Source organism: Copadichromis virginalis, linkage group LG6, assembly GCF_057382275.1.
Source record: "Copadichromis virginalis isolate Kocher_CV1m ecotype Utaka linkage group LG6, C_Virginalis_male_GT1.1, whole genome shotgun sequence".
Taxonomy (NCBI): Eukaryota; Metazoa; Chordata; class Actinopteri; order Cichliformes; family Cichlidae; genus Copadichromis; species Copadichromis virginalis.
Genome location: NC_140623.1, coordinates 34,533,031 through 34,560,827, shown reverse-complemented (window position 1 = coordinate 34,560,827; position 27,797 = coordinate 34,533,031). Strand labels below are relative to the sequence as shown.

The following is a 27,797-nucleotide window of genomic DNA, read 5'->3' as shown; positions in this document are numbered from 1 at the left end:
TAAGAAAATGAAGCAGAATTTAAACGGTATGTCTGAATTCTTACATGATGAAAAAATGCTGCTGTAGTAAATCTGTGACTCTTTGGGCTTAAATTGTACGAAGTAAATGTGTGAAATACAGAAAACTATAATTTAATTACTTTGGGGTAGTATAAAAGGCCACGAGGAGGTCTTTATCGGTAGGAGCAGTGGGTGAAAACGTGTACATAACTTTTTTCAAAGCCATCCAGTGTACAGAATTGAATTCTTTGCCGACCCACTCTGGCCGTGGGACCTTATGTTTGACAATCCTGCACTAGCTTGTAACATTAAGGTATTTCATAATTTTTTTAAGTGGGTAAATATTTCGCATTGAATTCTTTATTTTAATCTCTTTGTTTACCCGTTTTCATACCCTAGTCCCTATTTCAGCTGCATGTTCAACACAAAGGGGTAAAATTCCTAAAAATACACAACATTATTAAAAATAAATGAGTCATAAATGTGGAGGGCACTGTCTTTCACTTGTCGGGTGATAAATTTCCATTGCCTCTCAGAGCATCGCTGCTTTAGTGTTAGATGGTTGTGTCGCCGCTCTTTGTCCTATTGTTGGATCAGAGGTTCAAATGTTAGCTCTAAGTATAGAGATGTGCACAGCTGTCGTGTCACGCTTTCCACCCTGCCTGTTGTTAAAGCACACAGTAGTAGTGTCTCGTGTCTCTTTAAAAGCGGGTTGCGTAGATCCTTCATGAATGAAGCCACGTGATCCAAACATCATTTGACGTCTGGCGCCTCCGACCATAGACTAAAACAAGCGGGGAAGGAGTGGATATATCTGGAGACCTGCGAGAGAAGGCGTGAGCGGAAAAACATTTCTCCAACTGTCTGTCTTCTCCACACCGGGTCGACGAACCGTCGGCGGACGTCAACCTTTCGAAGCTGCGGGTGGGCGAAAGGCGCCGGTTTGACTTCTGGTGAGTCAGCTTTGTCGAAATCAAAACTGAAATGTCTTCAGAAAGTGCTGAATGTAGAGGTGTTTTGCTGAGTGTGCACGGCCGCCGTCGCTGCCGCTCAGTGCGGGCGCACTGCCGCCTGTCCCGGTGTGCGCTGCCGCCGCCGTCGCCGCCGCTGCTGCTGTTGTTTAAAGGGCATTAGTCTGGCAGTGCTGAATCATCATCATCATCATCATCATCATCGAGGTCTTTGGTACATGCGCTACTGAAACGCGGTCGGTCGCTCTAGCTGCCACGCACTACCGACCAACCGGTGATTTCATAATAAGACAGACAAAGGGGGCAGGATGAGTGTGGCTGTCAGGCTGAAAAAGAAGTGTCGGAATTAGATGACCGCGCGGAGACGCGGCGGTGCCCGGGGATTCCCTTGTTTTGTGCCTGTTAAATTTCTAAATGTATAGTGTTTACTTAAAGCACCGAAACCCCCCTCGGTAACGGCACATAACCTCAGCTTTTTCTCTGGCTGTGCCTCGCATTTGGAGCGGCGGCAGCGGCGCTCACACAGACCGGACATATCCAGCTGCTGGTTCAGATGTGATATGACCGTTAGTCAGCTGTTTGTTAGCTATGTTGGGATTTAGGGCTCTCATATATGAGCGTCTCGTTTGCTCTCTGGTTGTTTAGCTGTAGGTGGAAATATAAAAATATGTAAAAAAAAAAAAATTCTTTCTGTTTTTTTTTTTTTTTAAACAAGGCAAAACACGGCTGGCTGTCATGCTGGAGCGTCGATAGCTGTCAGACGCCCAGCGGCTAGCTACAGAGAGAGAGAGAGTATTGTGGCCGAACTGCCCGAGTGACTGTTTTGACATTTGCTTTGTGTCAGCCGCTTCACACAGACAGCCGCTCGCTTCGCGTATCACTCAGCAACAGTGAGTATTTTTTGGCGTTTTAAGGACTTGTACTACCGGGTTTACTCTCATAGAGTCTACTCGGTTTTCCGGCCGCGGTGCTGCTGCTGCTGGTTCACCGGCTTGAGCTCGCGGCAGAGATGCTGATTCATCACAACGTTCGTATTTCTCAACGTTTGCGCGAGCAGAGCGGAGGCACGAGGGAGCCATGGCAACATGGCACCGGCGGCAGGCGGGCGGGCGGACAAAGGTCTGGCGTAGAGGGAAGGAAGGAGGTCTGTTCACGGCGGTGAAATTAGACCTGGTCACGGAGTCGGGGTCAAGGATAGGTGTTTTTAAAATGGTCCTAAATGTGTACATTTTTGTAGTATTCAGCAAACACTAGTTAATTTATGTGCACTGGAGCACGATGTTTGTTATCTAGTGGCTTAACCCCATGATGTTTGAATCCCCCAAGCCTTTGTTTAGGGTTTTTTTTCTGATTGCCTAGACTTCGGATGTTTTAAAGCCAAAGTAATTTTAATTAAAATCACATTCTGATAAATTAGGCCACGATACTGACGGCCAGAAGCCATGTGAAGTCAGTGACATTCACCGTTTACGAGCGAAGAGGGGCGAAATAACGGTTAGCGACGTGAAATGGGCGGGTCTACCGTTGAACTTTTCTCAACTTCAACGGTATTTAACGAAGAAGCCACCAATGAGAGCGGAACATGCGGCTGATTGACATTAGAGAGTTACCTAGGTAACCGGAGCTTGGGTCCACTGCATACCAGGGTCAGATACAAAACGAGCGAATGGAGGCGGCTTCAGACCTTATAGAGTTAACCCCTCAACCTTTAGTTCACTTTTTAATAAAATAAATAAATACAGTCTGATTTTGCCAGATTAAAAACAAGAACCTCCTGTGTAAATATCATTAAAAATACAGACACAAATGAAGGCTGAGGGGAAGGACTGATTCCCATGGCGGTTAATGAACCCACACTGAGACGTGTGCTAAAAAAGGAAGCTATAATGCTGTGCAACAGAATTTCCTCTGATTGATCTCTTGCGGATGGGCCATTATCTTCTGCCTATGAGCGCTGCAACTCTTAAACACTGAAGAGTAATAGGGAAGCTCTGTGGGCACAAGAAAAACAGAAACTTCACCCCCCTAATGACTCCATATCAGCAGCTTTAGTTGGAGTCAGCACTCTGCAGAGTGTATCAAAAGTATGTAGTAAGCAAGTTGGCAAGTACTGTAATAGAGGGTCATAATGATGAAACAGTTGTATCAGTATTGGAGAGAAGAGCACCACCACCAACCCTCCCTCTTCACTGTCTTTCTTTCTCACACACACACACACACACACACACACACACACACACACACACACACACACACACACACACACACACACACACACAGATTTTTCCCATTTCCTTTTCTCATTGCATGTACGCACGCACACACACAACCTAGGGGCTAAGCTTTTTATACTTGGTATCGGTATTTAATCAGTGCTTGAAGTGCATTTCTCTGTCAAGTACTTTCCCATCCTTCCCTGGTGTTCGCGGTAATTGAACGCTGACCAATGCTTATGTGTGCAACTTTGCTGATGGTGGCAGAGCGGCGAGGCGCGCAGAGCAAAAGGGGGGGATGAAGGAAGAGGGAGGAAGAATGAGAGATGGGATTTGTGGAGAGATTGAGAACAAGGACCTTTTTGTCTTCAAGGCATTCCCCTGAAAATGCTGAGGCGAAGCAAATGCGCTCTCGCTTGACAGATGGCGTTTTCACTTGTTACTTACCACAGCTAGTTTCTTTGCCTTGTCGTGCGTGTGTGTGAGTGTGTGTATATACATGTGAGAGGTTGCAAAGAAAGCAGGAGATATAAAACACCTACAAGAAGCTAAGATCTTCCTGCTGTAGGGCTGTGTGTGTGTCTGTGCGTATGCCAAGCACCAAGGTTAAAAGCTGTGTGTGAGTTCCTGCCTGCACTGTTGAGGCGTAGAAAGGAGATGTAACAAAGGGAAGTGATTTTACTATCAGTTGGCCATTACAACATTTGGTGCATGGTGGTTGATTGCGTTCTATCTCTTCTTGTCTGTCTTGAAGCCTCGACAAGGAAGGAAGTATATGTGTGTTCATATACACTGTTTGATGCCCTACGTGTACGGTGGTCAAGGTGTTGAAGCATCATGCAGAGCAGTGATAGTCATAGTAAACAAAGGGCCTCACATGGAACATCTGAATGAAAATATCACACACACATATTGCTGATGAATGTTAAAATCCATTAATTTGGGTAGATATAACAGATTGCCTGAATGTTTTAAATAATCCCAAAACAAGCCTGAGACAACTAGTTCACAACCCCCATGCTTTTATTTTGAAAGCCCAGTCACTACTAAGGTCATTCTGCAGTCCAGTTCAGAACAAGATCTAATGCAGCTGGGGACAGTAGCTCTTGTTCTACTCTGGAGATCCGCTGTTAGCTTGAGGGTCACTCATACTGAACCTGCAGCAGGTGGAGAACGGGTGCTGCTGTGCTCTAACTCACAGAGGCTGCAGAGCAGAACGAGGAGCACCAGCAGCAGTTGAAGTCAGGGTTCCCGTGTGCCTCCTTTCACGCAGTGTTTATTGATTTTTGGGTGGTTGTTTAGTTTTCTTTTAAGGTTGTAGGGAATCGAATTGAGGTGGCCGTTAGGCTCTGCTCATGTGTGATGTAGAGCCTCCTTTGGCTGTGTTTATAAGGAAGGATGATTTACTGAGCTACAACAGGAGTTGGGTATATTCAAGATGGTCAGCACAATCTATAGACAGAGGTTAAAGTGGAATTTGGCAGATGAAAAAGACTGCTTGAATTGCCCAGCACTATCAGCAACACATCGTATGTGGATCCAGTGAAAAAAATTCTAGAGAGACTCTGTGTATTTTCATATATATATTTATATATGTCCTTTAAATTTCCTTTCTGAGCATTTCTTAGCTTCGAAAAATAATCCCTCATCTTCACTGCCTGTCCTTTTTTTTTTTTTTTTTTTCCATCTGTGAGAGTGATGTTATCAAACTTTTGTGGAACTGATATTTTTTCCTAACTGATCAAATGTTCTGAGGCTGTTGCCAACAGCATGCCTCGGTTTTGTTACTAATGCTTAGAACACATATTTTATTTATTGGCTTAGAACTGTAAATCTAGTTTTTCCCTCTAAAATACATCAGCACCTATTAATTTGGTCTTAAACTGAATGTGGACACATTGATGTCAGTACCAAAAGGTTATTTTAGATCCATACCCAGTAACTGTGAACAAAGTCTGAGGACATGATGTTTAATGATGTTTTTGTTCTAAAGTAAAGAATTTTATCTTAAGGTTTTTTTTCATGATTTTTGTATCCATTCTTGCTCTGAGATTGCATTGAAAAAAGAGACTGCACAAACGCAGCGTTTATTGCAGGGCTACAGCTCTGGATTGCATTAGATTGCACAGGTGTTTCTGATATTGTGTCCACCTCCTCTGTATGTGTGTGTATGTGTGTCTGCGAGGAAGAACGCGGTGTTTGTGAACATAATTTCTAAGTAGTGTTTGCATGTTTATGGTCTTGTTTACTACTGGGAACCATTTCAGAAGTCTTGTTTTGCTTGCAGATTTCTAAAAGAGTGAGAGGGAAGTAAAATGCGATAAGTAAACACGGGAATAAAAGATTGAATTGCAGTGAGAGAGAGGAAGAGAGAAAAGGAAGCAGTGGGGCAGATCAATAGTTGAGTGTTTTTTCTCCACAGTAATGATGAAATATGGTGTAAGCAGATCTGGTGCATAATCATTGCTGTGCTCCACTGTTTTGTTTTTTTTTTCTTCAGTTTTCTTTTTTGCTTCGATGTGAGTGCGCAGCTTGTCCTTGTGTTATTCTGTCTCCGAGTCTGTGTGTGTGCGTTTAATGTACCCGCCCTCCACAAGTGCTTCGACTGCTTATTTCATAACCTCCCTGAGAACCAGAAAGTGTATGAAAATGAGACAAATCTCATTTCAGCATGTCAAAGGGATTTTTTTATTTTATTTTTTTTAATGGAAAAAAGTTGAAGTTCAGTTTAAGTTGTTGATCTAGATTTCGGTCCTGAATCGATTGTGTCGTGCATTTCAGTGATCGGTGAAGTGATATTGTAGTCTTTGAGTAAAGTTATCAAGTTTTTCCTTTGTGGGCCTTTGGGCTTATTTTGGAGCTTTTAGAGATGCCGCCAGTTAAAAAAAATAACACTCACACATTCATTCCATACCTCACCAGTGATGCAGCCATGAGATATTGTGATTGGCTTGTAGCGGCGAAGATGCAAGGCCCTGGTAACAGAAGTATCCGCACCAGCGGTTGTCTACCAGTTGCATCATCTCTATGCCAACTTGCCGCATTTTTTAACTGCAGTGTGACGATCCCAGGATTGTGGTATGAATTTCTGAAGCTTTAAAACACACACAAACAGAGTGGATCAATGCCAAGGAGCAAAGAGAGGGAACAGAGATACGTGTGCGTTGAATGTGGCACCGGCTTTGCTATCACCTGTGGCATTAAATTATTTCCAAGCAACAATGGTCCTCCGGTGTCTCGACTGAGTTTTCATTTCCCCTCCTCATATTGAAGGCTGGCTTGCAAAGTAAACATCAGACCTATTCTCAAACAAAACAAGTGCATGTTTTAGATCTAATCACCTTCAGAGTGAGCAAATGTAGCTGATGAGGAATTAGCGTTTAGGGCCTGCTGAAGCTATGGAACCTTTGTTTCATTGTATTTTCTGCATCTTTTTTTCGTCTTATAGTCATGAAAAAAAGAAAAAAAATATTATATATATATATATATATATATATATATATATATATATATATATATATATATATATATATATATATTTTGTTATTAATTCCTTCTCAATCTGTTTGACCTTTTTGTAGAAGCAGCTGACTGCACCTAATGATTATTTTCACCACCAAGTAATGTTACTGCAGTGATCTGTAATTTCTTGTCTGAGCTGTGGTAATGATTTTTCCACAGTCCAAGGTGACATCTTCAAATGCTTTGTTTGTTAGACAGTCCATAACAGATATTAAAGTTAGTTCCACTAATTGCCCTTTTGGAAATGGGCTTTTTGTCTGTGACTGTCAGATAAATACAAAATAAAAGAGTAGAAAAATCTACTTAAAACTCACTGTTTAGAGTAATCTGAAGTCTGAGCTTTTGGCTCACAGGCTCAAAGAGGCTGTTACTCAGTGCCTGTACAAATATTTTGTATTTATAATGTCATATATACACAAAGAAAAAGTATAATGGGTCCAGTTTTAGCCTGGGAAAAGCTGGAAGATCAGGCTTTTTAAATCAGGAAGTTGTTTCAGCACTATTCACTTCACAATTCTTGGCATTTAATCGTGTTTCTTTAAAGTAGTAGAATTGTTTATGGTTTTTACAAGTGAAGTTTTGTTAGTCATGTGTTGTTTTAAACTGCTGCGTTTAGCAGGAGGATAAATATCAGATTGAAGGGAAGCAGGCAGCACTGCTTCGGTAAAATGTCCACATACTCTGCCCCTCTGTGCGCATTTAAATATATCGTAATACCCATCATACCATCTTAAAGGAAAACCTTAAAATAGTCACGGAGAATGTCGCAGTGCAAAAGAGACCACTGCCCCCGAGTGCACCTCTGTAAACCACAAACATGTCTCCTCCTCCCTGTGGTAAAGGTTTTCTGATGATACTTTCCCATTAATGTGACTGATAATGATGAATGCCTCCCCACAGAGTCGCGCCGTGCTTACTTTGCTCTTGGACTCGAACTTTCTCTTTGTCTCGAGTTTGTATTGCTGACCTGGGATGCACGGCGTCTGGGTGAAATAAACTTATAGTGTCGTTTAACTTATCCCTGTCTCCCTCGCAGCTCTGTTTGTATGCACACACACACACACACACACACACACACACACAGAAATGACTTAACCTGCGCTACATGCTTTCTCTCTTCAAAAAAAAAAAGCACTTATGAAAAAAAGGCGCCAGAGCTCAATTGCCTGACAGTGCAGGTTTTTTTTTGCTTGTGTTGGGAAATTTGTCATCACACTCCGACTTACTACCTGGAATGGGAAAAACGTGTCGACGCCAGGACTTTTTCTCGCCTTTAATAACACACTTGTCTCACAAACACAGACACACACGCACACGCACGCTGCCCCTTTTTAACTCTCAGTAAACTGTGAAAGTGATTCCATATATGTTTATGAGGGGCTAGAACATCAATGTCAAAGTGATTTTAATTACTAATAATGACTTAATTTGTATAACACTTTTTAATACACACAGTGCTTTAAAAAGAGAAATGCGTAAAAAGTGTGCATATGCCAACAAACAGTACATACAAACACACATTCACTGGCAGGGTCCACATCCTCAATTAGATTTGAAAACATGTTTTGTAAGAGAATTGCAGGTTCAATAAGAATAGTAGTTTAGGCTGTGTTTTGAAGAGGACCTCAGTGGAAACTCAAGCTCCCAGGTGAGGCAGATCCACGTGTGCTAAGGAGGGGTATGTGAGATGAGAAAGTGGATGAGGGTGGGGCACGAACTACTCCTGGCATTCAGAAAATGATCTTGAATTCAAGAATGGTTACATACAGGCAATGGTGTGAACCACAGCAGAAAAGTAAGGGCAAAATTTAAACTAACCTATGGAAATTAGTTGTGTTAACAACTCTGCCTCCAGCACCAGCTTAAAAAAACCAGAGAGCTGAAGGAAACGTACATTTTTTTTGAATGCCAGCAGTTGTGACGTTACTTTCGATGTACGGTGTCATACGCTCATGTCACAATGCTTTTTTTTTTTTTTTTTTTTTTTCAAAAGTTGGAGTAACTACAATTTTTTTCTGACTCTGGTGGGCTGAGTTGAACCATTTTGCAGACCGGTTATGGCCCGCAGGCCACATGTTTGACACCCTTGGTCTAGACTCCTCTTCTCCATGACTTTTCCTGTGTTTTCTCCATCTCCTCATTCTGTCTGTGTTATCATGCTTATTTCACGCTCTGCATAACCTCCAGTTAATAGCTTCCTTTCCTAAAACACACACGCGCACACACACTCTCAAACACACATAGCCCATACTAGTGACTTCTCTCCTTGTCACTCCTCAGCTCCTCAGACCCAAGGTCCTGTATCGCTGCTCCTCCCTTTTCTCTACACACAGGTTGCCATTATCTCTGATCTGATTCCTAATTCTCAATCAGACTCCACACAGAGCTCATCGTTAATTATTTACCGACTCCCTCACCATCTTCGGCCCACACGGGATCAATGAGAGCTACTCGCTCTGTTTTTTTAACAAACCCAAGGTGGACTGCTGCCAGGAGCTGAGTTTTGTAGCTGTCTGAGGTTTCAATTCACTCTCCCTACGTTTTGCTTCCTTTATGTCTTTCTGTCATGTCCTCTCTACGACCTACTGTGCGCGTCTACTGCTTCACTCAGCTGCCATCCTTTGTGTTTCCCCCCCGCTATTGCTTAGAGAAATGCCTGAAGGAGAAGACACAGTTAAAGCAGTTGTTATTGTCGGATTATTCAATAAACGCAGCAATGCCACTGCATCACAAATGACTTGTGACTCTTACAATCTATTCTTGATCATTGGCTATATATGCTCACTTGTTTATGTGCGCAAACACCCACTTGTCGCAGCCCCCGGGTCATTTTTGGAGCGCCTAATCTGGCCATTTATTTTCCACTGTGTGTGTCTGCAGCAGGCCACCGGCTCTTAAATAGCAAGTCTCTTTCTAAGAAATTCCTCTCTGTGTGGCAGTAGAGGCCGGGGCAAAAGGTTCTCGCAAACAAGATTAATTAGAGCTCTGTCTGAAGCCAGCCGCACAAAGAGAGTTCATCATCCTGTTTGTCTGCGAGAGAAAGCAGTCTATGTCTCATCATGCTGTGTCCTTTGTTCTTTTTAATCTATCTTTATTAGCCCCATGATCACATCCTGCTGCACTATTACCCTGGTTTTCATCCTGGGTGCAAGACAGAATGATAAAAAATAAAAGTCAATGGCAAAACTAAAATTAGGAAGCTTGATTACCAGCAAGTAAGAAGATCTTACGTGTAATGTCATGGCATAAAAGAAAATCATTGCAAATGCATTGAGGTGATTTAAAGGTGACTACTGGGAGGCTGACCTCCTCAGGCAGGTTGTTCCAGTGCAGAGGGGTCCTGATGCCAAAAGCACAGTCACCTTTAAGCAGTGATTATATTCTGCTGCAGCGTGGGCAGCTGGAGACACTACGGTTGACTTGTAACTCATTTCATAGTTCTTTGAAGCCAACTACACATGCATAGTTGGTGCAATGTCAAGTCAAATCTCTGCAGACGAGTCTGCATAGTCATGCAAATCGGACAGACATGTGGAAGTACACTAAAAACCTTATCCTGACAAAATACACATCGCCTGGACCCTAATAGCCTAATGAATGTGAAAATTGTAAAACGCCTGTTCATGTGGTTAAGCGACCCTAGCCCCCTTGAAAAGGTAGGCCTGAGACAGCGCATGACTATCTCAATAAAAATCTCTTTAACTTACTAACAAATACTTTGACACTATGAAACTGTTTCCGCAATGAATCCACAAAATGCATAAAATTATTAAAAAATTATGAAGCTCTGCAAGACTGATGTCGGAAATGTGTGTCGAAGGAGAGCAAAAACGTGCCTCTTCCCAGTAGATCATGCAGTCATGAGTAAAGCCAGGAAAGTTGGACCCAGTAATCTAATAGTTCACATCGAATGTGAAGTGAAGTTTTGCCTAGCATCACGGCAGCAACCTGGTTGAGCTTTGGTCATACGCGGATCGTTCTCTAAATGTTATAACTGTGCGCTGTCACCAGGGGGCGCTGTCAAAAACGACCTGCCTGTAAGTTATTCTCGTTCTTTATTGTGATGTTGTTGGTTATTCAGCTTAGCTCCTTCTATTTAACAGAGAGAAGTTAAAAGAAACAAAGAACTTCTCTGTAGTGAAGTGAAACTGAGTGTTAAAAACAACAGTATTTTCTATGCTTCTATCTTTGTTTTGAACTCTGCTGCCACTTCCTTTTCTGTTCAAGTAAACTTTTCAACCAGTCCACAGTCTACCTTTGCATAGCATCATTGCCGTCAGATGTGCTGTTGAATACGTAGGTTGCTTGCATGCTTATAATACTTCACTATGCATAGCCAATGGAAACACAGTGTTATGAATACAGTCAACTGGAAAAATGATAAATATTTGCCTCTAGCAGGCAACCGGATAAGGAGGAATCAAGGCTCATACAGGGATCAACGTGTCTCTTATGCAGATTGGGGAACAAAAGAAAAAGGCCTGAATGAAGGAGGATATGTCAGGTTACTTTTCTCCCAATCAAGAATGTTTAATTTCATTTTGCTGTAATCAATAAAAAGGGTAGTATAAAATTATTCTTGAACCCACAAGGACATCCAGAGGGCGGTTAACTTCTATCATCGCCACTTTTGTTGTGGAAATTTTTTTGTTGAGAAAGACGGTCAGCCGACAGATAGTTGTCGCTGAAATGTTTGCCCGGGGAGTTGCAATATGAGCCTTGGGGAAAATAAATGCTTGAATTTATTTTATTTTTTTTCCCCAAGTCTGAGTGTGGATGTATTGGTTTTATTATTAATAGCTCTTATTTGCAAGACTATCCCCCTGTCCCTTCTGTGGGATTTGATTTGTCAACAGGAAGAGATGTGAAGTCTTTTCTTTATTTTGTGTGTTAAAGAAGGTTGAGGGGAGAGGGAGGTGGTCAGCAGTGGTTTCATTGCATTGGATCAGCTTCAGAACTTTTCTAATTGGAGGTTTTAGTTGTGGTCGTTGCTGAGTTCAGGGTTTTTGGGGGGGCTTTATCCCCCTACTCGTCCTCCTCCTCTCTCTCCCCCACTCTCTGTACTCCACAGCTAAGCTCTTACAAATGTGTTGAGGATGCATTTTCACCGAAATGCTTTCCCACCCCCCCTTCCTCCTCTGTCCTTCTCCTCCTCCTGCTCCTCCCTATTCGCTTGCTTCTCTTTTTCTTCTCTTCTTTCTCCCTTGTCATTTGCACCCCCCCCCCCCCCCCCCCCTCGTCTCCTCACACCCTGTCCTCTCTCCATACTCAGCATTTTTCTCGGCTGTGGGTGTGATGTCTCTGTGTAACGCTAATCAGCTCTGGAGACGTCAGCATTCTTTCAGTCCTCCTTCACCACCAGCGCCCCTCTCCTCTTCCTCCTCCTCTTCTTTTCTGTCTTCACCTTGCTATCTTTTTCTCCCTCCTGACTTTCTCATCTTTTTTTTTTTTTTGCCTTCCAACCATATTCTACTCATCTTCACCACTTCTCAGCTCTTCTGCCATCCCTGTCCTCACATCCCGTCCTCCGTGTTTGTGTGTGTTGTCTCTCTGCTGTAACCATAAGCAGCTCTGCTCTTGAGTCGTCAGCGTTCTTTCAGTTGCTCCATAAAAATACAGCCTGCCACAGCAAAAAAAAAAAAAAAAAAGCTCTGTTGTAGCAACAGTGGCTGTGGCATTGACCACACCGCAGCGATCACCTAACAAGCATGATGGGAAGGACACCTCTGGCCCTTTGTGTTTGTGTGTCCACCCAAGATGAATGGCGAGCCTTTGCTCAGCAGATGATCCTCAACCTGGGTGACTTACAGATGCCCCAAAAAGACACAGTTTGTTGCAGTTTTATCCTCTGGTCTTAGTCAGTTTTTTGAAATTTGTTGTTGTTGTCTAACCATGATGGATTAGGACATACAGGTTTTTGTTTTGTGTTGCTTCTGTAAAGGTGACACAAGGTAACGCAGACTCTGATTTACCTGTTTGCAGATAAATTATGCTTATGTATGCAGTCACCCTCAAAGAGCCAATTAATTAATGCTGAGCGCTGCACCCAAAATTTTTATCACTGTTTTTTTCTAGTGGTTTTGCAGTTTTACACACTTTTTTTTCCAGGTGTAAACAGAATGTTAAAACAAACAAACAAACAAAAAAAAAACATTAAAAAAAGTAAAGTGATGAAGTTCTGGGGGTTTATACTGTGTCTTTTGACACTGCTTGTAATTCCTCAGTGTTTGGTTACGGTTTATAAATCTGATTACATTCGATGGTGTTGTGATAGAGCAGAATGATTCAAGAATAGACCTGGCACCTTTTTGGAAATTAATTGGCATTTATAAAGTGGAAAACTGATTTATAAATGTCTATGAGCCACAAATTTATAGCCAACACAGGATCACCAGTTAACCTAACTGCTTTGAATTGTGGGAGGATGCCAGTACACTCCACACAGAAACACTCCAGCTGCCCTAAAGATTCAAACAAGGAACCTTCTTACTGTGACTTGATGGTGCTAACCACTGCTCCACCATGCCAACCTTTTATGTTGCGTATATAAACATCTAAAGTGCCTTTTAAAGTGCTTTTAATTACGACGTTAAATGTGGTATCAAACCTCTGCAGTATGCGAGTACGACATTGTTTAAAACACTTGTGTACTCGCAGTCAACCATTTTGCATGTGTGTTTTATTGTGCCCCGCTGGCATAGCAGCAGGGTAGTGTGTGTGTGTGTGTGTGTGTGTGTGTGTGTTTGGCAGCATGCTTTTTGTTTCTATGTAGATGGAGGATGGGGGGGTTTGGGCACAAGGGAAATAAACCAGTGCCTGTCAGGGAAACAGCCCCCTTTATGCCCCCTCTGTTTGCATCAACCCAACCCCCAGCAGCTAACCTCAGTCTTCATGTCTTTGATTCATCTTTTGTGCGAGCGTGCACCTCAGCTGTGGGAGGCTGCATCCTAAAAAAACAGAAGAGTGCAGCGGCACATTCAGCTCTCAAGAAGAAGCTCTTTAATAAAAGATTGTGTTTAACTGACTGATCGTAACTCATTAAGAAGAACCTTAAGTGCTGAAGTCAAATGCTTTAAATGAAGCTGTGCCATTTCTCCATCGGATTAAGCCTCGCATGTTATTGCGCGTTTTTTGTTGTTGTTGTTTTTCACTCTTCACCACTTCCTTGAGTTTTAAACTGTTTTTTTTTTTTTTTTTTTTAACTTGCTGTGCATTTGACATGTTTTTTTGTGTGTGTGTGCATGCATAATTATTTGTATGTTTTTCTTTGATCTGCAGCTATTTATATCTGTAGGATTTGTGGCAGTGCATGCACAAACACTGAAGCCCCCTCACAAACAGACAGGCAGGCAGTGATGCGTTGTGAGGGAGGCTCACTAACACATTTGGTGTCTTTTGATAGAAAAAATGGAAAGAGTCGTGTTGCCCGGTATCATTTAAATGTCATCACACCTAAGAAAGGTGTGATAACGCCTTCGTAGAAATTAGTCCAGTGAGAAAAGTTTCCACCTGACCCCCTCAGAATAGCTTTATTATAATGAAATGATGCAAACCACCATACTGTGAAACTGTTACGTTTGAGTTACAGGCCCTCAGAGTGCATAGGGGTGGATCTAAAGCTGTTTTGTTTTCCAGCATATTTGAGCCCTCATAACTAAGAGTACATGAAATAACCACATAAGACAGGACTGAAAAACACATTTAAGCGTTGTTGAAAACTGCAACCAAATCCATTTTATAACCACTCCAAATGATTCTAGTCTAAATGAAAACATTTTTTTCTATAACTTTAAGCATCAATAGCAGGGGATATATCATAGACCCTGGATCTTTGATCTGTTTTCTGATAATTCACTGGAGAAAACTTCTTCAAAAAGTACATCTTAGGGTAAACTTTCAACTTATAACACCATATGATGGGATAGGTGGCTGGTCAAAATATGAAAGGTCTCCTTTGTTACAAGGCTAATCTTTTATCTTGGATTCTTTCTGAGTCATCCAGGGTACCAGTTCTTGTTTCTGTTATTCTACGTTGTCTTCTTCTTTCGGCTGCTCTCCTACATCATAGACCTAAAATTCCAACTTCTACAACAACGACTTCTGAGGTAAATGAAAGGCAGCATTCATCTGTGATATATCCCGTGACAATAATGCTCAACGTTAATAAAGAAACCTTTCTGGATTGTGACACTTTGAGGTTTGTTAGATTTTTTTTTTTTTTTTGTGTGTGTGTGTGTGTGTGTGTGCGTGTGTGTGTGTGTGATTTGGGGGCTTTAAGACTGATGTAAATTTTTACATCGTCCATTGCTTTGTAAGGTCCCCTTGTGAGGCTTTAATCTGAGAATTATTGCCATTGCTGTCTCTGTTTTTAAAATGGATATGATGACTTCGGGCTTGATTTGACTCTGAATCTGAGGGATGCTGCATGCTCATTGGCTAATGACTCGTGATTGACAACCATATCTTGTATTGTCCTCCCCTTAAAGGGAAGAAGGGAAGAACAAAAAGTCAAGAGAGGAGAGCAGAAATTTGTGTTGCAGGAGAGAAGGGAGGGAGTGAGATCCGGAATCTGCTGCGTCGTCATGACTGGTCTCATGATGATCGCTCAGCACCAGCTACAATAGCCGCCCTTTATGAACACACACAAACACACAGGTCACCAAACAAAGATTCTCATTGAGAGCTTGCGGAGATGCTCATCATGGAGCCGTGCGCTCTAAGGGCTGATCTCATCCTTTGCGTTTCCACGCTCGGTCTTTGTTGACTTCTGATTCACACATTTGTATCTCCATTCTTTTTTGTCTCGTTTCCACTTTGGTGCAAAGGCATCAATGATTTCATTTTTATCCCCAGTAGGTGTAGGTCTATATCTGTTTTCTGCTCATCTTTGGTACGGAGAATGTGTGCGTGCGTGTGTGTGTGTGTGTGTGTGTGTGTGTGTGTGTGTGTGTGCGCGTGTGTGTTTGTGTGGACGTTCTAACAGTTGGTTTTCCCCTGGAGTCCTTCCCACAGTTTTTACCACTTCCTCTTCACTCACACTCATTTCATTCCTATTGGCAGAAAGCCAGCCAATAAGAGCGCAACAACACAAAGGTAGTGGGCAATGTCAGTGTAACCACAAGGAAACAGGAAGTCAGGAAAATTCTAAGAAAAGTTTCTGTCACTTTCACTCATACAATCTCACCCCGATACAACAGTGGAACATGCTCCCACAACATAGTAGATATAGATTTACCATGTCTCCACTCCTCTTGGTAGGTATTGGTTTGCAATTTTTTTTTAATTGACTGTTAGAAGAGAGGGTGTCCTTAAACACAGTTTATTTTAATGTTTTTTTTCTGTGATGTTTCTCTGCTTATGTTTTGTGCTCTCCTGCATCTCCACAGGTTCATTCAGAAGAGCAAGGCTCTTGTGGCATGACGACGACTAACAAAGGAAATAAAGCCTTGAAGGTAAGCAGGTGCATGTTTCAATTTTATTTTAGTTATACAGGGTAAGCTGTTGGGTAAGTTAAAAACCCTACAATATTCTAGAGAAATGAAACAATCAGATGGTCCACTAACAGCAGGAACTTTGGGAAGAGAAAACTTTTAACGGGAGACCTCTAGCAGAACCAGGCCCAGAAAGGAGTAGACATCTGCCCTTAAAGGTCGGAGAATGAGCGGAAAGAGAAGAGAAAAAAGAAAAGGACACAGAGCCCATAACAACATACGGGAAAAACACAAAGTAGTAGATTAAAGATAATGATATGCAGCAGTGGCATATAAATGCATGGCAGTGGGAAGAAGTGCTCAGGTCACGGGAAGTCCCCAGCAGCCTGAACCTATGACGGCATAACTAAGGGATGCTGATACACCAGTAAATACTCATTTCATATTTATTCACAATGCCATTTATATTGTAAGGGAAAAACCCCAAGATATTAGAGAGACAATCCCATATGAGGTGGTGATGGCAGAGAGGAAGAACGACTTTTAACAGGAAGTTGACTGTGGCAGAACAAAGCTCAAGGAGGGGCCGTTATCTGCTGAGATTGGGTGAGGGGAAGCAGAGAAAAAAGGAAAGCATCAAAATCAATACCCCTATGCCTAATGGACAATTTTGTCTTCTTATGCTTCTCCTTTAGTGATTACCTACCCCAAACTCAGTACAGTTTGAGGTCAAAGATCAAATGAGAAAAGAAAACTTTCTCAGAGGACCGCAGAATTTAAAAAATGCCCATCTGAAGCCAAAATAATGCTAGAAGGAAGGCACACCTCTGGGCTTTTTGAAATGCCTCTGGGCAGTCATTTTAAAGGATTATGTAAATGAACTTGAATTTAAATAAGCAGATGGGAAGGTGAGGAGGGAAAAGAAGAGACAAAAAGAGAGCGCAGAGATATCACAGACAAGGAGAACAAAACACAAACTACAGAGTAGAGAAGAAAAACATCATTCACATGTTGTAGCGGGATAAACACACGAGGCATGAAAAACATGCTCAATGCTGGGAAGTCCCCCCAGCAGCCTGACTCTCACGGCATAACTAAGGGATGGTTCAGGATCACCTGATCCAGTCCTGGGATCTGGGAGCTGGTTACATGGGAGAGGGACCTCCTATACTACTTCTAAAAACTCTTCTTTGAATTTATCCAAAATAAAATGACTAAAACCATTAAACACAACCTGTGACAAAATAATTAAACATCTAAATGTAATTGAATAAGGAGCTTGAAAAGAAACACACACGTGTGGTATTCATATCTGGTGGGGACATCGAATTGACATAATGCTTTCCCTAGCCTCTCACCCTAACCCTAACCATCAAAAATGAGTCCCTAACCCTTACTAATCCTTACTAGCTCTCACTAAAAAACATTTTGAGTCTCAAAAATGCCTTCAAACTTATGGGGACCAGGATTCTGGTCCCCATAAGGGCTGCTGGTATAGTGAACTTCTCATTTTTGGTCCCCACAAAGATAGGAATACATAGTCTCTCTCACACACACACACGAAGTTCTCTGCTGCTTGTCCAGGACGTGGTGCAGAGGGTGATCTGGGTCCATTTATGTCTGTTGCCATTCACCACAGTCATCTGCTGACCTTTGCATCAGCTGATGGAGGAATCCAAACTGTGATGATTAAATCAAAGTTTAACTCTGAATTCATGCAGTAATGAAGGGGTTTTTGTTTTTTTGTTTATTAAATCTTTCCAGTGCTACATGTACTCATTTGTGTTTTTGTACTAGAAATATTTTCCCGTTTTAAAGCATGACAAAGTCTACATTTGCAGGCTTGAGGGTTTGGTGGTGGAGGGAATGACTTCGCCTCTTAACTGAGGCCTGAGTCATCATATGTGGTAACCCTAACCCAGTAGTTTGGAGAAAGCAAAACAGTGCATGGTAGGATGATTATTTTCTTTGTTCCCTGATTGTCAACACTTAGGATAACAATTTAATAAAAAACTCCAAGGGCCAGAGTTTGTTGGGGTTAAGCTTGGGTTCTTCAGGATTTAGAAATCGGTAAACCACAAACCACTGTTTGAAATGTGGATGGTTAAATCATGTCACAGATTTAACACGTGAATTATTTTCAATATGTTGTTAACCAAGCCACCTTTAATGGTAATTAAGTTTAGAGAAAGGTCATGGTTTGGCTTAAAGCACAACAGCTGCCACTTCTTCTAAATCTCGGTTTTCTGGGTTGGCAGGGTGACACGTGGCCACTGGAGAGTCTGATACAGGTCTGAATGTTCAGGCCACATAAACATTTCCTGGCAGTAACAGATAATATGAGGTCTTAAAGGTGTCAGGCGGGGCTTTTTACAGTCAACTCATTGCTGCTTTCTCTCTCTCACTTCTCTCTTTTTCCTGTGTCCTGCAGGTGAAGCGTGAGCCGGGCGAGAATGGCACCAGCCTCACAGACGAGGAGCTGGTGACCATGTCGGTGCGGGAGCTGAACCAGCACCTCCGAGGGCTCACCAAAGAAGAGATACTGCAACTGAAACAGCGGCGGCGCACCCTGAAGAATCGTGGCTACGCCGCCAGCTGCCGGGTGAAGCGTGTCACCCAGAAGGAGGAGTTGGAGAAGCAGAAGGCTCAGCTGCAGCAGGAGGTGGACAAACTGGCCAATGAGAATGCTTCGATGCGCGTTGAGCTGGACGCTCTGAGGTCTAAGTACGAGGCGTTACAGACCTTCGCCAGGACTGTGGCACGAAGCCCCACTGTCGGGGTCGGGGTCAGGGCTGGAGGGGGAGGGGGAGGGGTGGCGTCATCGGTCATCGGTCCGCTCATCCCAGGGAAGGTGGCGACGGCGACGAGCGTGATTACAATAGTGAAGTCAAAAACAGACGCACGGTCTTGAGGGAAGGGAAGGGAGATGAAGGTGCATCAGGATGGAGCTTAGCTGCATCTGAGTCAATCTTCCCCTCTGCCGGACTCCTCCTCCATCTGCACTGACAGACAAACAGCCGGGCGGCCTCGCTTGCATCGTCACGGCACGCTCCTGTCACGTTATCACTTCTGATCAGTGCAGATGAAGGAAAGGATGGAAGCGGAGGAGAACTCTTGTACCAATGCAGGACAAATACACAGGGTTCCTATGGGCACTGAAGACCCGGAAATCCCAAATAATATGAAAACTGTCTTATTCCTGATCAAGAAAATAATCTGACATTTGTAAATACTCAAAATGAGAAAATTCCAACAGTTTTTATTTGGTTTTCGGTGCTCAGTGCTGGTGAATCTCTTTTTAAGTACATAATAACCATGTCACGAATTTGCACACAGATTTGAAGAGGTGCCTGATCGAAATAAAATGTATAAAATTGAAATTTGGTACATCATCAAACAATCCTAAACACACATGAGAATCAGAGCATTTATTCTTGATTAGTTCTATGGAAATCATTGAATTTAATGTGACCTGCTGATTTGAGTGGCTGCAGAGAGGCCCCATCTTGTTCCACCTAGCCAAGAACTTTTTTCAGAAAAGTACTATAGAAGATATATATATTATACAATGGTGGTAACTGTATTTCTACTGTTTTGTACTGTGTTGTCATTCACATGAGGTCCAAGGTGTATTCTCTGTGTGTGAATTGTTATATATCAGGAATTCTGTGAAATTCTGTGGCGCGTGTTCGTTTTGGTATTGCTATATTTGGGTAGCTGTATTTTTACTTTGTTTTTCTTCTGGTCTTTTTACTTTCAAGTCACACTCTCGCGTTCTCTTACCTACTCTTTTCTCTGTCCTTCGATTTTTCAACTCCAACTGGCTTCCATTATTACATGCAGTACTTCCTGAATTTTATGAAAGGAGGAGGGGAAAAGGAGGCAATTAATATTTACCAAAACATATTATAGGAAAAGGAGATGACGTTATTTAATTCGCTGACCTTATTTTAGTGTGGGAATTTTCAGGGAAATGGTCATATGAAGATAAAAGCCTCTTTGAGTTTTGCTTCAAAGTTGATTATTCAAGACATTTGGAAGGGCAAGTGCCTTTTCCTCCTAGTGATATGCATAGAGAAGAAGTCAAAAGGATAACTGATGAACAAATAATATGATAACTTGTGGAAGGATGGTGGAGATTCAGTGTAGATGTGTTGCGTATGCTTGTGCTTTATAGCATAAACTGACCAATCAGGAGTCAGCTAGTGACAGCATTGAACTCTTCCCGTACACTGTTATTTAAGCTGTGTAATAGCACGTAAGGACGATGATGATTATTAACAGTTATGTACCTTGGCAAGTCATTTGTTTAAAGTGGACCTATTCTGCTCGTTTGCATCTCTATATTTTTATTCTTGGACTCTAGAGAAGCTTTGCATAAGTCTCAGTGCAAAATGATCCCTATTTATTCAACACTAGTCTTTGATGCAGCCCTTCAGGTCATTTCTGTGTCTGACATGAGCTGCTTTAGCTCTTCACCCTTTTAAGGCAACCTTCTGGTAAGCAGAAGGATTGACAATGAGTTGAGAACATTCAAAACATGGTTTCATAGAGTGGCTTTGCATGATTCAGAGTTGAAATAATGCTTGTTTATCTGATACTGGTCCTTTTATGCAGCCCTTCAGTTCAGTAATAGCTCCATTCCCTTTTCATTTAGGCTGTATTCTGATTGGCTGCTAATCCTAAATAGAAGATCTTTGTCTGTACTCACAGTCCAAACTATGTCCCTGAAATTACCAGGGGAATCTGCTCTCACTGACATCATACTGGGCCAGAAGTAGAAAAACAGTCTAAAGCTGAGCCTTCTCGTCTGTGCGTTTCACTCACAGGTTGTTTTTTTTTTCTATTTGTTATTTGTCCATGATAATGTATACATATGTAGAAAGAAAGGAAAAGCACAATAGGTCCTCTTTAAGTGAAAAGAAAAAGGGAGATTAGCAACAAAAAAAAAAAAGAGCCTGAATTTTATTCTTGCTTTTTTTTTTTCTTTTCTTTTTTTTGGTCTTGTTTTGGGTTTTTTTTTGCATAAAATACATTTGTCTGTTATAAACAAAGTCTGCTGTAGGTTACAACACCTGCAGGAAAACCTTTGCCTCATATCAGAGCAATTTGGGTTGCACTTTTCTTTTCTTGTTTTTACCCGCAAAACTTACAACTGCAAACTGCAACTGTGATTTCTGACAGTGCAGTCAGCGGGCATGGGTGACAAACATTTCTCTGAATTTCACATATTTCACGCGGGCTTTACCATAAAAAGTAGTCTTACGTGGTGTTCTATACTTAAAGAATCTTTGTCTATGTATGGTGGAGTCTGGATTTTTATAAAGACAATTATCTTTGCATCGTTTGTAATGACATGTATAAAAAAACAAAACAAAAAAAAGGTATAACAAAATCTGTTTGATATACAGTATCTCTCTATTTTGCAATTGTACCAAAAGTGGCTTAACTACTGAATAGCTTTGTTTTTTCTCTAGCTACTAGGCACGTGTGTGTAGCCGTGAACTAGTGTGTGGTGTGCTGTGTAGGTATGTGACGAGGTAATATAACGTTCCCTATTTCATGGATATGACTTTGATACGTGTTTGATTTCAGGCTGAAGCGGGTGATGACACAGTGAGTAACTGCACTCTTTCTCAAATCGTAGTCTTTGTCCTCCCCGGCCCTCATCGTTCAGCTCCAGCCCTGCAGACGTGTTAGATCATTTGCTAAACTGCACTTTGGCAGAGTTCACGTTTGTGACGTATTTCTGAGCAGGCCTCCATGTCTTTATTTTTGGTCTGTGCAGCCTGTTGCAGATAAAGTGACCAACGAGATGAGGAAGTTTTATGGTTAACCTCACACACTGCGTTGTGTTGTGTATTCAGGTCATCAGGCAAAGTAGCAAATATGTGAAACTCTGCTGAAGGCCTTTGTGGCTACATCACACCCACTCCTTCAATAACTTATTTTTATAGTGTGTGATTAAAAAAAATGTTGTTTTTGTTTTTTTTGCTTCTGTATTTTACACGGTTATGTGTATTTAACATCGTTCCAGTTGTATTTGTTTTTTGTTTGTTTTTTTAACTGTTCTTGAAGTGTCAGGGAAGTGAAATAACAATTGTTATATGGTGTTTTATGAAGTGAAAAAAAAACTATTCTGCTATTTAATGGTTTGTCTGTCAAAGAGTGAGGTTTACCTTTGAGTACAATTGCCTCAAATATTTTTAAAGCTGAAAGAGAAGCAATTTACACAGATGAAAACATACATGCAGCCTTTTACCTGAACCGCTACTTCTCCACTGTGAAGAAAAATGGGTTAGCTCGCCTACTGCTGTGCAGTTACTATGATAAGTAAGGAGTGTCTTCATCTGTACAGAAATAGAAGTCAAACTGGTGAACAGTGAAAAAGGCGCAGGAGGATAAATGGGTTTGTGATTGAAAATATTTTTTCTCCGTAGTCTTTGAACGGATAAACGTTCACACGTTCAGTCAGGCGTGAAACCAGAGAGCTTCAGATGTCAAATGAAAATCACTTATCACACCTAATGGTATTGAGCAACAAGCAAATTTCAGTATCTCATACAGTGTATTAACGTGTTTTCTCCATATTAAAGAAAACGCCCTGTTTTGTACGTCCTGAATGCCGTTATCTGAGTTTTAAAAATGTATTCTGTCCCTCTCCATCAGTCTGCTGCTTCCTGCCTGTCTCACTGATGTTTTTCACTGGCCAGCTGTGCGTGCATGCGTGTGTGTGTTTCTGTCTAGCTATCTTTGTGAGGACCGAAATCTGCATTCTACTATACTTGTGAGAACCAACAGTCACTTGTGAGGACACACACCAAATTTGAAGGCCTTTTTGAGGCTCAAAATGTGGTTTTAGTGTCAGGGTTACAACTAGGTTATGGTTAGGTGTAGAGAAAGTTTGGGGCTGCTGGATCATCCAGACTCTCCTTTAAAGTTCCTGTTAAGCTTTTCTGCTCCTCTTCTCCTTCCTCCGACGGTCATCTTTGGCGTTGTACTGTAGTCGAGCCCTTCTGACTAATTGATCCATGTATTAAGCTATTGTGGAGATATTCAGCTTTTGAGCTAACAGAAAGAGTGGTATCTATTAAAATATCAGCTAAAAACATGATATTAAAATCAAAAAGGTAGACAGGTCCCACTAACCCTTCAACATTATGCACTCCACACTGTATATAAATGCCACTTGTTTTGCACATATTCAACTCTGTATATTTTATATATTTTATTATTATTATTATTTTATTTTATTTTTTTACTATTTAATTTGTAAAAATGTGTATACACACACACACACACACACACACACACACACACACACACACACACACGTAGGAAAATATTTAGTATACACATCCAGAAATGCATACACTATTATATACTGTACATATATTTATTAGTTTCAGGTTGGCCATTCTTGTATTTTGCTCGTTTGTGTTGTTGTGTTTGCACATCTCTGTTGCTTGTGGGGCTCGCACACAAGAATTTCACTCGCATGTGCTGTGCCAGTGTGCCTGCACATGTGATGTGACAATAAAAAGTGATTTGATTTGATTTGGAGTGGATTTAGCCTCCACAGAACACTGAGTCTTTTAGTTTTTGTGCTTTATTTTGTGCTGTTAAATCAATTGTGAGGTCATTCACTTTTTAGTATTTATCAATATCCACACAATTTTCTGTTAGTTTTATAAGTAACACTTTATTTACACACTCTATAATATACATGCAGTCTCAGTGGAAGGGGAACCTGTCTAAACTATCCGATATCAATATAATATTTTTTTATATAATTATTTTAATATTTTGACTAAAAAAATAATTATAAACCTTATTTCTTACACTAATAGAACCTTGTTGTTTTTTTTTTGTTTGGTTTTTTTGTTTGGTTTTTTTAGGGTTAGGCATTTATTTTTAATGGTTAGGGTAAGGGGCTAAGGAGACCATTATGTCAATGAAGGTCCTCACTAAGATAGCTGAATGGGCTTGTGTGTGTGTTTGTGTGAGACATCATATAAAACAAGAGGAAACTCAACTTGTGTTGAGACTGTAAGTTATGTCAAATTGTACAATTACGTGTGCTGCTTCTCTGTGTTTTTATGCTCCTCTGGTTTCTAAAAAGAAAAACGAAAAAAAGAGAGAAGCATTCTGTGTCAACATTAATGTGTCAACATGTGGCTGCTGTTAAATAGACACATCTAATTATGCAAACTGGCAAAATCCAAACTCCTGCCTCACAGGAGCACTGACGCTATCGTAGTCGTTTGTCAAGTTGTCTGTTTTCCTGACTGTACAGTGTGATGTGACGAGGTTAAAGAGCTAATGTGCGGTGTTTAGCTTCTTCTTCTTCTTCTTCTTCTTCTTCTTCTTCTTCTTCTTCTTTTTTTTAAATATACCTGATAAAGTAAAATGTCAGCTTGCCTCTGTTTAAATCTGGCATATGTGGTGTGGCTTACCCACTTTCACTTAGCAGTTAACTGTGAAAACACAAAGTCTTCAAATTTATTTATTTAGGATTTTTTTTTTTTTTTTTTTTTTTTTTTACAGGGATGCACCATTTTTATTGGCAGATATTGGCTTCAACTCCCATCAGTTTATTCAGCAAATAAGACGGCATTCAAAAACTGCAGCAACTGATGTTTGTTTGTTGTGCTCCATCAGTTTGGTGTCCATTTCTAGCTCAGAATGGGTCTCTCACATCCAGTCAGGTGCATGTGTCTGGACGACACTTAGAATACAATATTTTGTTTTCTGAAACTAATGATGGCTTCCTTCGCTTAGATTGACACGTCTGTTGACCCTCATATTTAGATTTCAAGAGAACAGCAACCAAATGCAAATGCAACAAAACCACTTCAGACCTCAATGAGGCTTCATTACGAAAGAACTGGCCTCACCTGGCCATAAAACTGTTCCTCGGTCGATAACAGTATTGGCCTGTTATTTTTGGCCATTTGATAAACAAAAGTATACTGTGTGTTTTAGTAACTCAAACCCCCACTTTAGATGAGTAACGGACTTGTAAGCAGTTTATCTCTTATGTCATATGAAAAAGGTTGAAGTCTTTTACATCTGATATTCAGATATTTGTATTTGTAGAGAATCCACGTCAACATTTGTTTTAAATTTTGTGTTGTTAATAAAAATATAAAGGACAGTAACTACAATGAGAGACAAACAAAAAAGAGAGTGAGAGGACTACAGAGTGTAGTAGCGATGCAGTAATACAGTCACTACAAAAAAAACAAAGCAAGATTTAATTAAATTCCACAAAGAACATCCAACTCCTCTCAGGCTTGTAGAACTGCAGCGACTTGTTCCTTTGATAAGTCCATAAAGTCCTCAAACCGCTTCACCTTACCGCAACAGGTTGTTGTTTCGAGTTTGTTAAAATGATTTCATTTGACTGTGCAATTATTTCAGAAGCAAAATGTGTTTCAGAAACCTAATCTTAACCCTAGCTGAGTCACCAGTGAGGTTAAACATTGTTATCTGCTTAAAATTTCACAATTGGTGCATTCTTGTGTTTTTATTTATTTAATTTTTTTAATCCGTTTCTAACCGAGAATGATGCAGCCGTCATGCAAGGCCTCCTGCTGACCTGTAGAGTTCTTATTTTTGTCTTCCACATTTAAACTTCTTGTGGCATTTCCAGTGAGAAACCATGTGCCACATCTCTAAACAAACAAAAGGTTAAACATTACACAAGTTTAATCCAGACTATCACTCAGCAGACACGGTCAGCTGACACCTCAGACCTCCTGTGATTGTCAAGACATGCTGACCTTATTTTCTGCCACCCCTGCAGGGGTCGAACCCTCGTCATAATGAAGCTTTTCATCACAAACCCTAAAACAACCACTCAGACTACATCTATAAATATTTTACAGAGACAGAAAAGGAGTGGTGGAGATGCGTCTGATAAAGCTCTTAACCATTTACCACTCTACTTATTCTCTCCTGCTTTAGTTAACTCAGCAGCCTACCAAGCCCTTCTTCAAAACCCACACTTCTTCCAGAAGATGCAAATCATTAACTCCTTATCTTGCTGCTTGGCCAATCGGTATGCAGGCATCCAGTGATTTTCCTGTGTAGTGAGTCACGCCACTGGACTCTAAAAGCCCTTTCACCCACCGCTGATCCTGATCGATAGGAGTAAATGAACCAAGGATTCCTTTGATCATTTTGTTTGGTGTTTGCATCAATAGTGATGTTTGTTTTTTGCATCCCAGGTTCATACCCAGCCTGCATCAAATGTACAAATAAAAAAAAATCGTACAGAGTTCAGGTATCAGCACATTTAAATTAGTATTTATTTATTTTTTATTGTAGCAGTGTCCCCGTCAAATTTGACTCTTGATGCGAGCATTCAGCCAGGTTCACCATGGGATTTTTTTTTTTTAATTTTTTTTTTGTGTTTCTAAATCTTACACATGGAAACGCAGTATAAATAATGGTCCGTTTAAAGCCTTTGAAAAGTAGTGAGTTTGTGTGAATATGGTGTAACCTAATCAGAAAAGCCCTTGTAATAGGAAATTCTGTGTTTTGTAATATTTCTGTAAGGGATGTAATAAATTATTCGATGGCAGTACTTTCTATGGGAAACTACTTAAAATGTGACAGTCTTTGTTAGTATTTATCTTCCAATTTAAATTATTGTCTTTTTTTTCTCTCTCGCTCCTTTTTTTTTTTTTTTTTTGGCAATTTGTAGATAGTGACGATGACAAGGTATGGGTAATCACGAAATTAACTGTTTCATCATCGGTCCGATGCATTGTTTAATTTATTGATGTATATAGTGTACGTTTGTTGATAAACAGCTTACTTTATTTTGTATATGACCAATAAACATGTTTTAAAATGGAACTGTCTACGTGTTAGTCATTCATGAATCTTTAGTATTATTAGCATTTTTAAGCAAATATAGTGCATTTATTATATAAAAACAGTGCGTACAATGTCATCAATTATGTTGAATATTGTTGCATTATTCTGTTGCAATAACTGCATTGATTAGTGAAGACAGTTATGTACAGGGTTTAATGAGATCAAGCAAGCTTCCTAGGCAAAGCCTTTTGTAGTACTGAAAAAATACAGTATAATCAATTAAATTAAAGTTTATACAAAAAATAGTCCATATATGGAAATGCATAAATATATAAAAGCATTTATGACATGTGTAACTATTTGCTGTACAGCAAATGAAGCAAAAAAAGGAAGCAAAAAGTTTCATTTTTCACACTGTCTGTCTGTGTAAATGGGTCATGGTCGGGAATGGAATAATGAAGGAACAGCCCACACATGGTCATGAAACTGCGCAACATTCAACTGTCCCATTACTTTTGAGCCTCTGTAAATGGATCACTGTACAAAAAATGTAAACTTTAGTATCTAAAATAGAGAACCTGTTAACCTTCATACACCCAAGCTGTGTACTTGATTACTTTAAGATTATTTTACACTAGAACCATAACAAATATTTATTCTTTACTTGTTCTTAAACCATTGAGCACCACTGATATACAGGAAAACTATTACACACACAAAATAACACTCAGTTAGTTTAACAGAACACACAGCTTTAATTATAGTCCATCCTTACACACTTGTTAATGCGATACTGCTGCTGCAGGTGTTTTGCTTTCAGTCTGCTGCTCTGC

The 27,797-nt window shown here is 40.7% G+C and overlaps 1 protein-coding gene across 3 annotated transcripts; it reads left to right on the top strand.

Annotated features, from left to right (window-relative positions):
* The first annotated feature begins 631 nt into the window (after positions 1-631).
* mafgb (MAF bZIP transcription factor Gb) lies at positions 632-22,347 on the top strand. Of its 3 annotated transcripts, none has more exons than XM_085460092.1 (3): positions 632-953; positions 16,093-16,158; positions 18,569-22,347. In XM_085460092.1, exons 2-3 carry the CDS (start codon positions 16,123-16,125, stop codon positions 19,046-19,048), a joined length of 516 nt encoding a protein of 171 aa, XP_085316218.1. In that variant the 5' UTR covers positions 632-953; positions 16,093-16,122; the 3' UTR covers positions 19,049-22,347. The 3 variants fall into 3 exon arrangements, with proteins under 3 accessions (XP_085316218.1, XP_085316219.1, XP_085316217.1); XM_085460093.1 differs by lacking the exon at positions 632-953 and adding an exon at positions 1,696-1,861; XM_085460091.1 differs by lacking the exon at positions 632-953 and adding an exon at positions 15,882-15,960.
* Positions 22,348-27,797: the final 5,450 nt, after the last annotated feature.

Excerpts from the sequence above, each read along its gene's own strand:
- mafgb (XM_085460091.1), top strand. The coding sequence starts at position 15,910 with ATGCTCCCACAACATAGTAGATATAGATTTACCATGTCTCCACTCCTC. Across the intron at positions 15,961-16,092 it reads CCATGTCTCCACTCCTCTTG|GTTCATTCAGAAGAGCAAGG; the intron begins GTAGGTATTGGT and ends GCATCTCCACAG. Across the intron at positions 16,159-18,568 it reads AAGGAAATAAAGCCTTGAAG|GTGAAGCGTGAGCCGGGCGA; the intron begins GTAAGCAGGTGC and ends TGTGTCCTGCAG.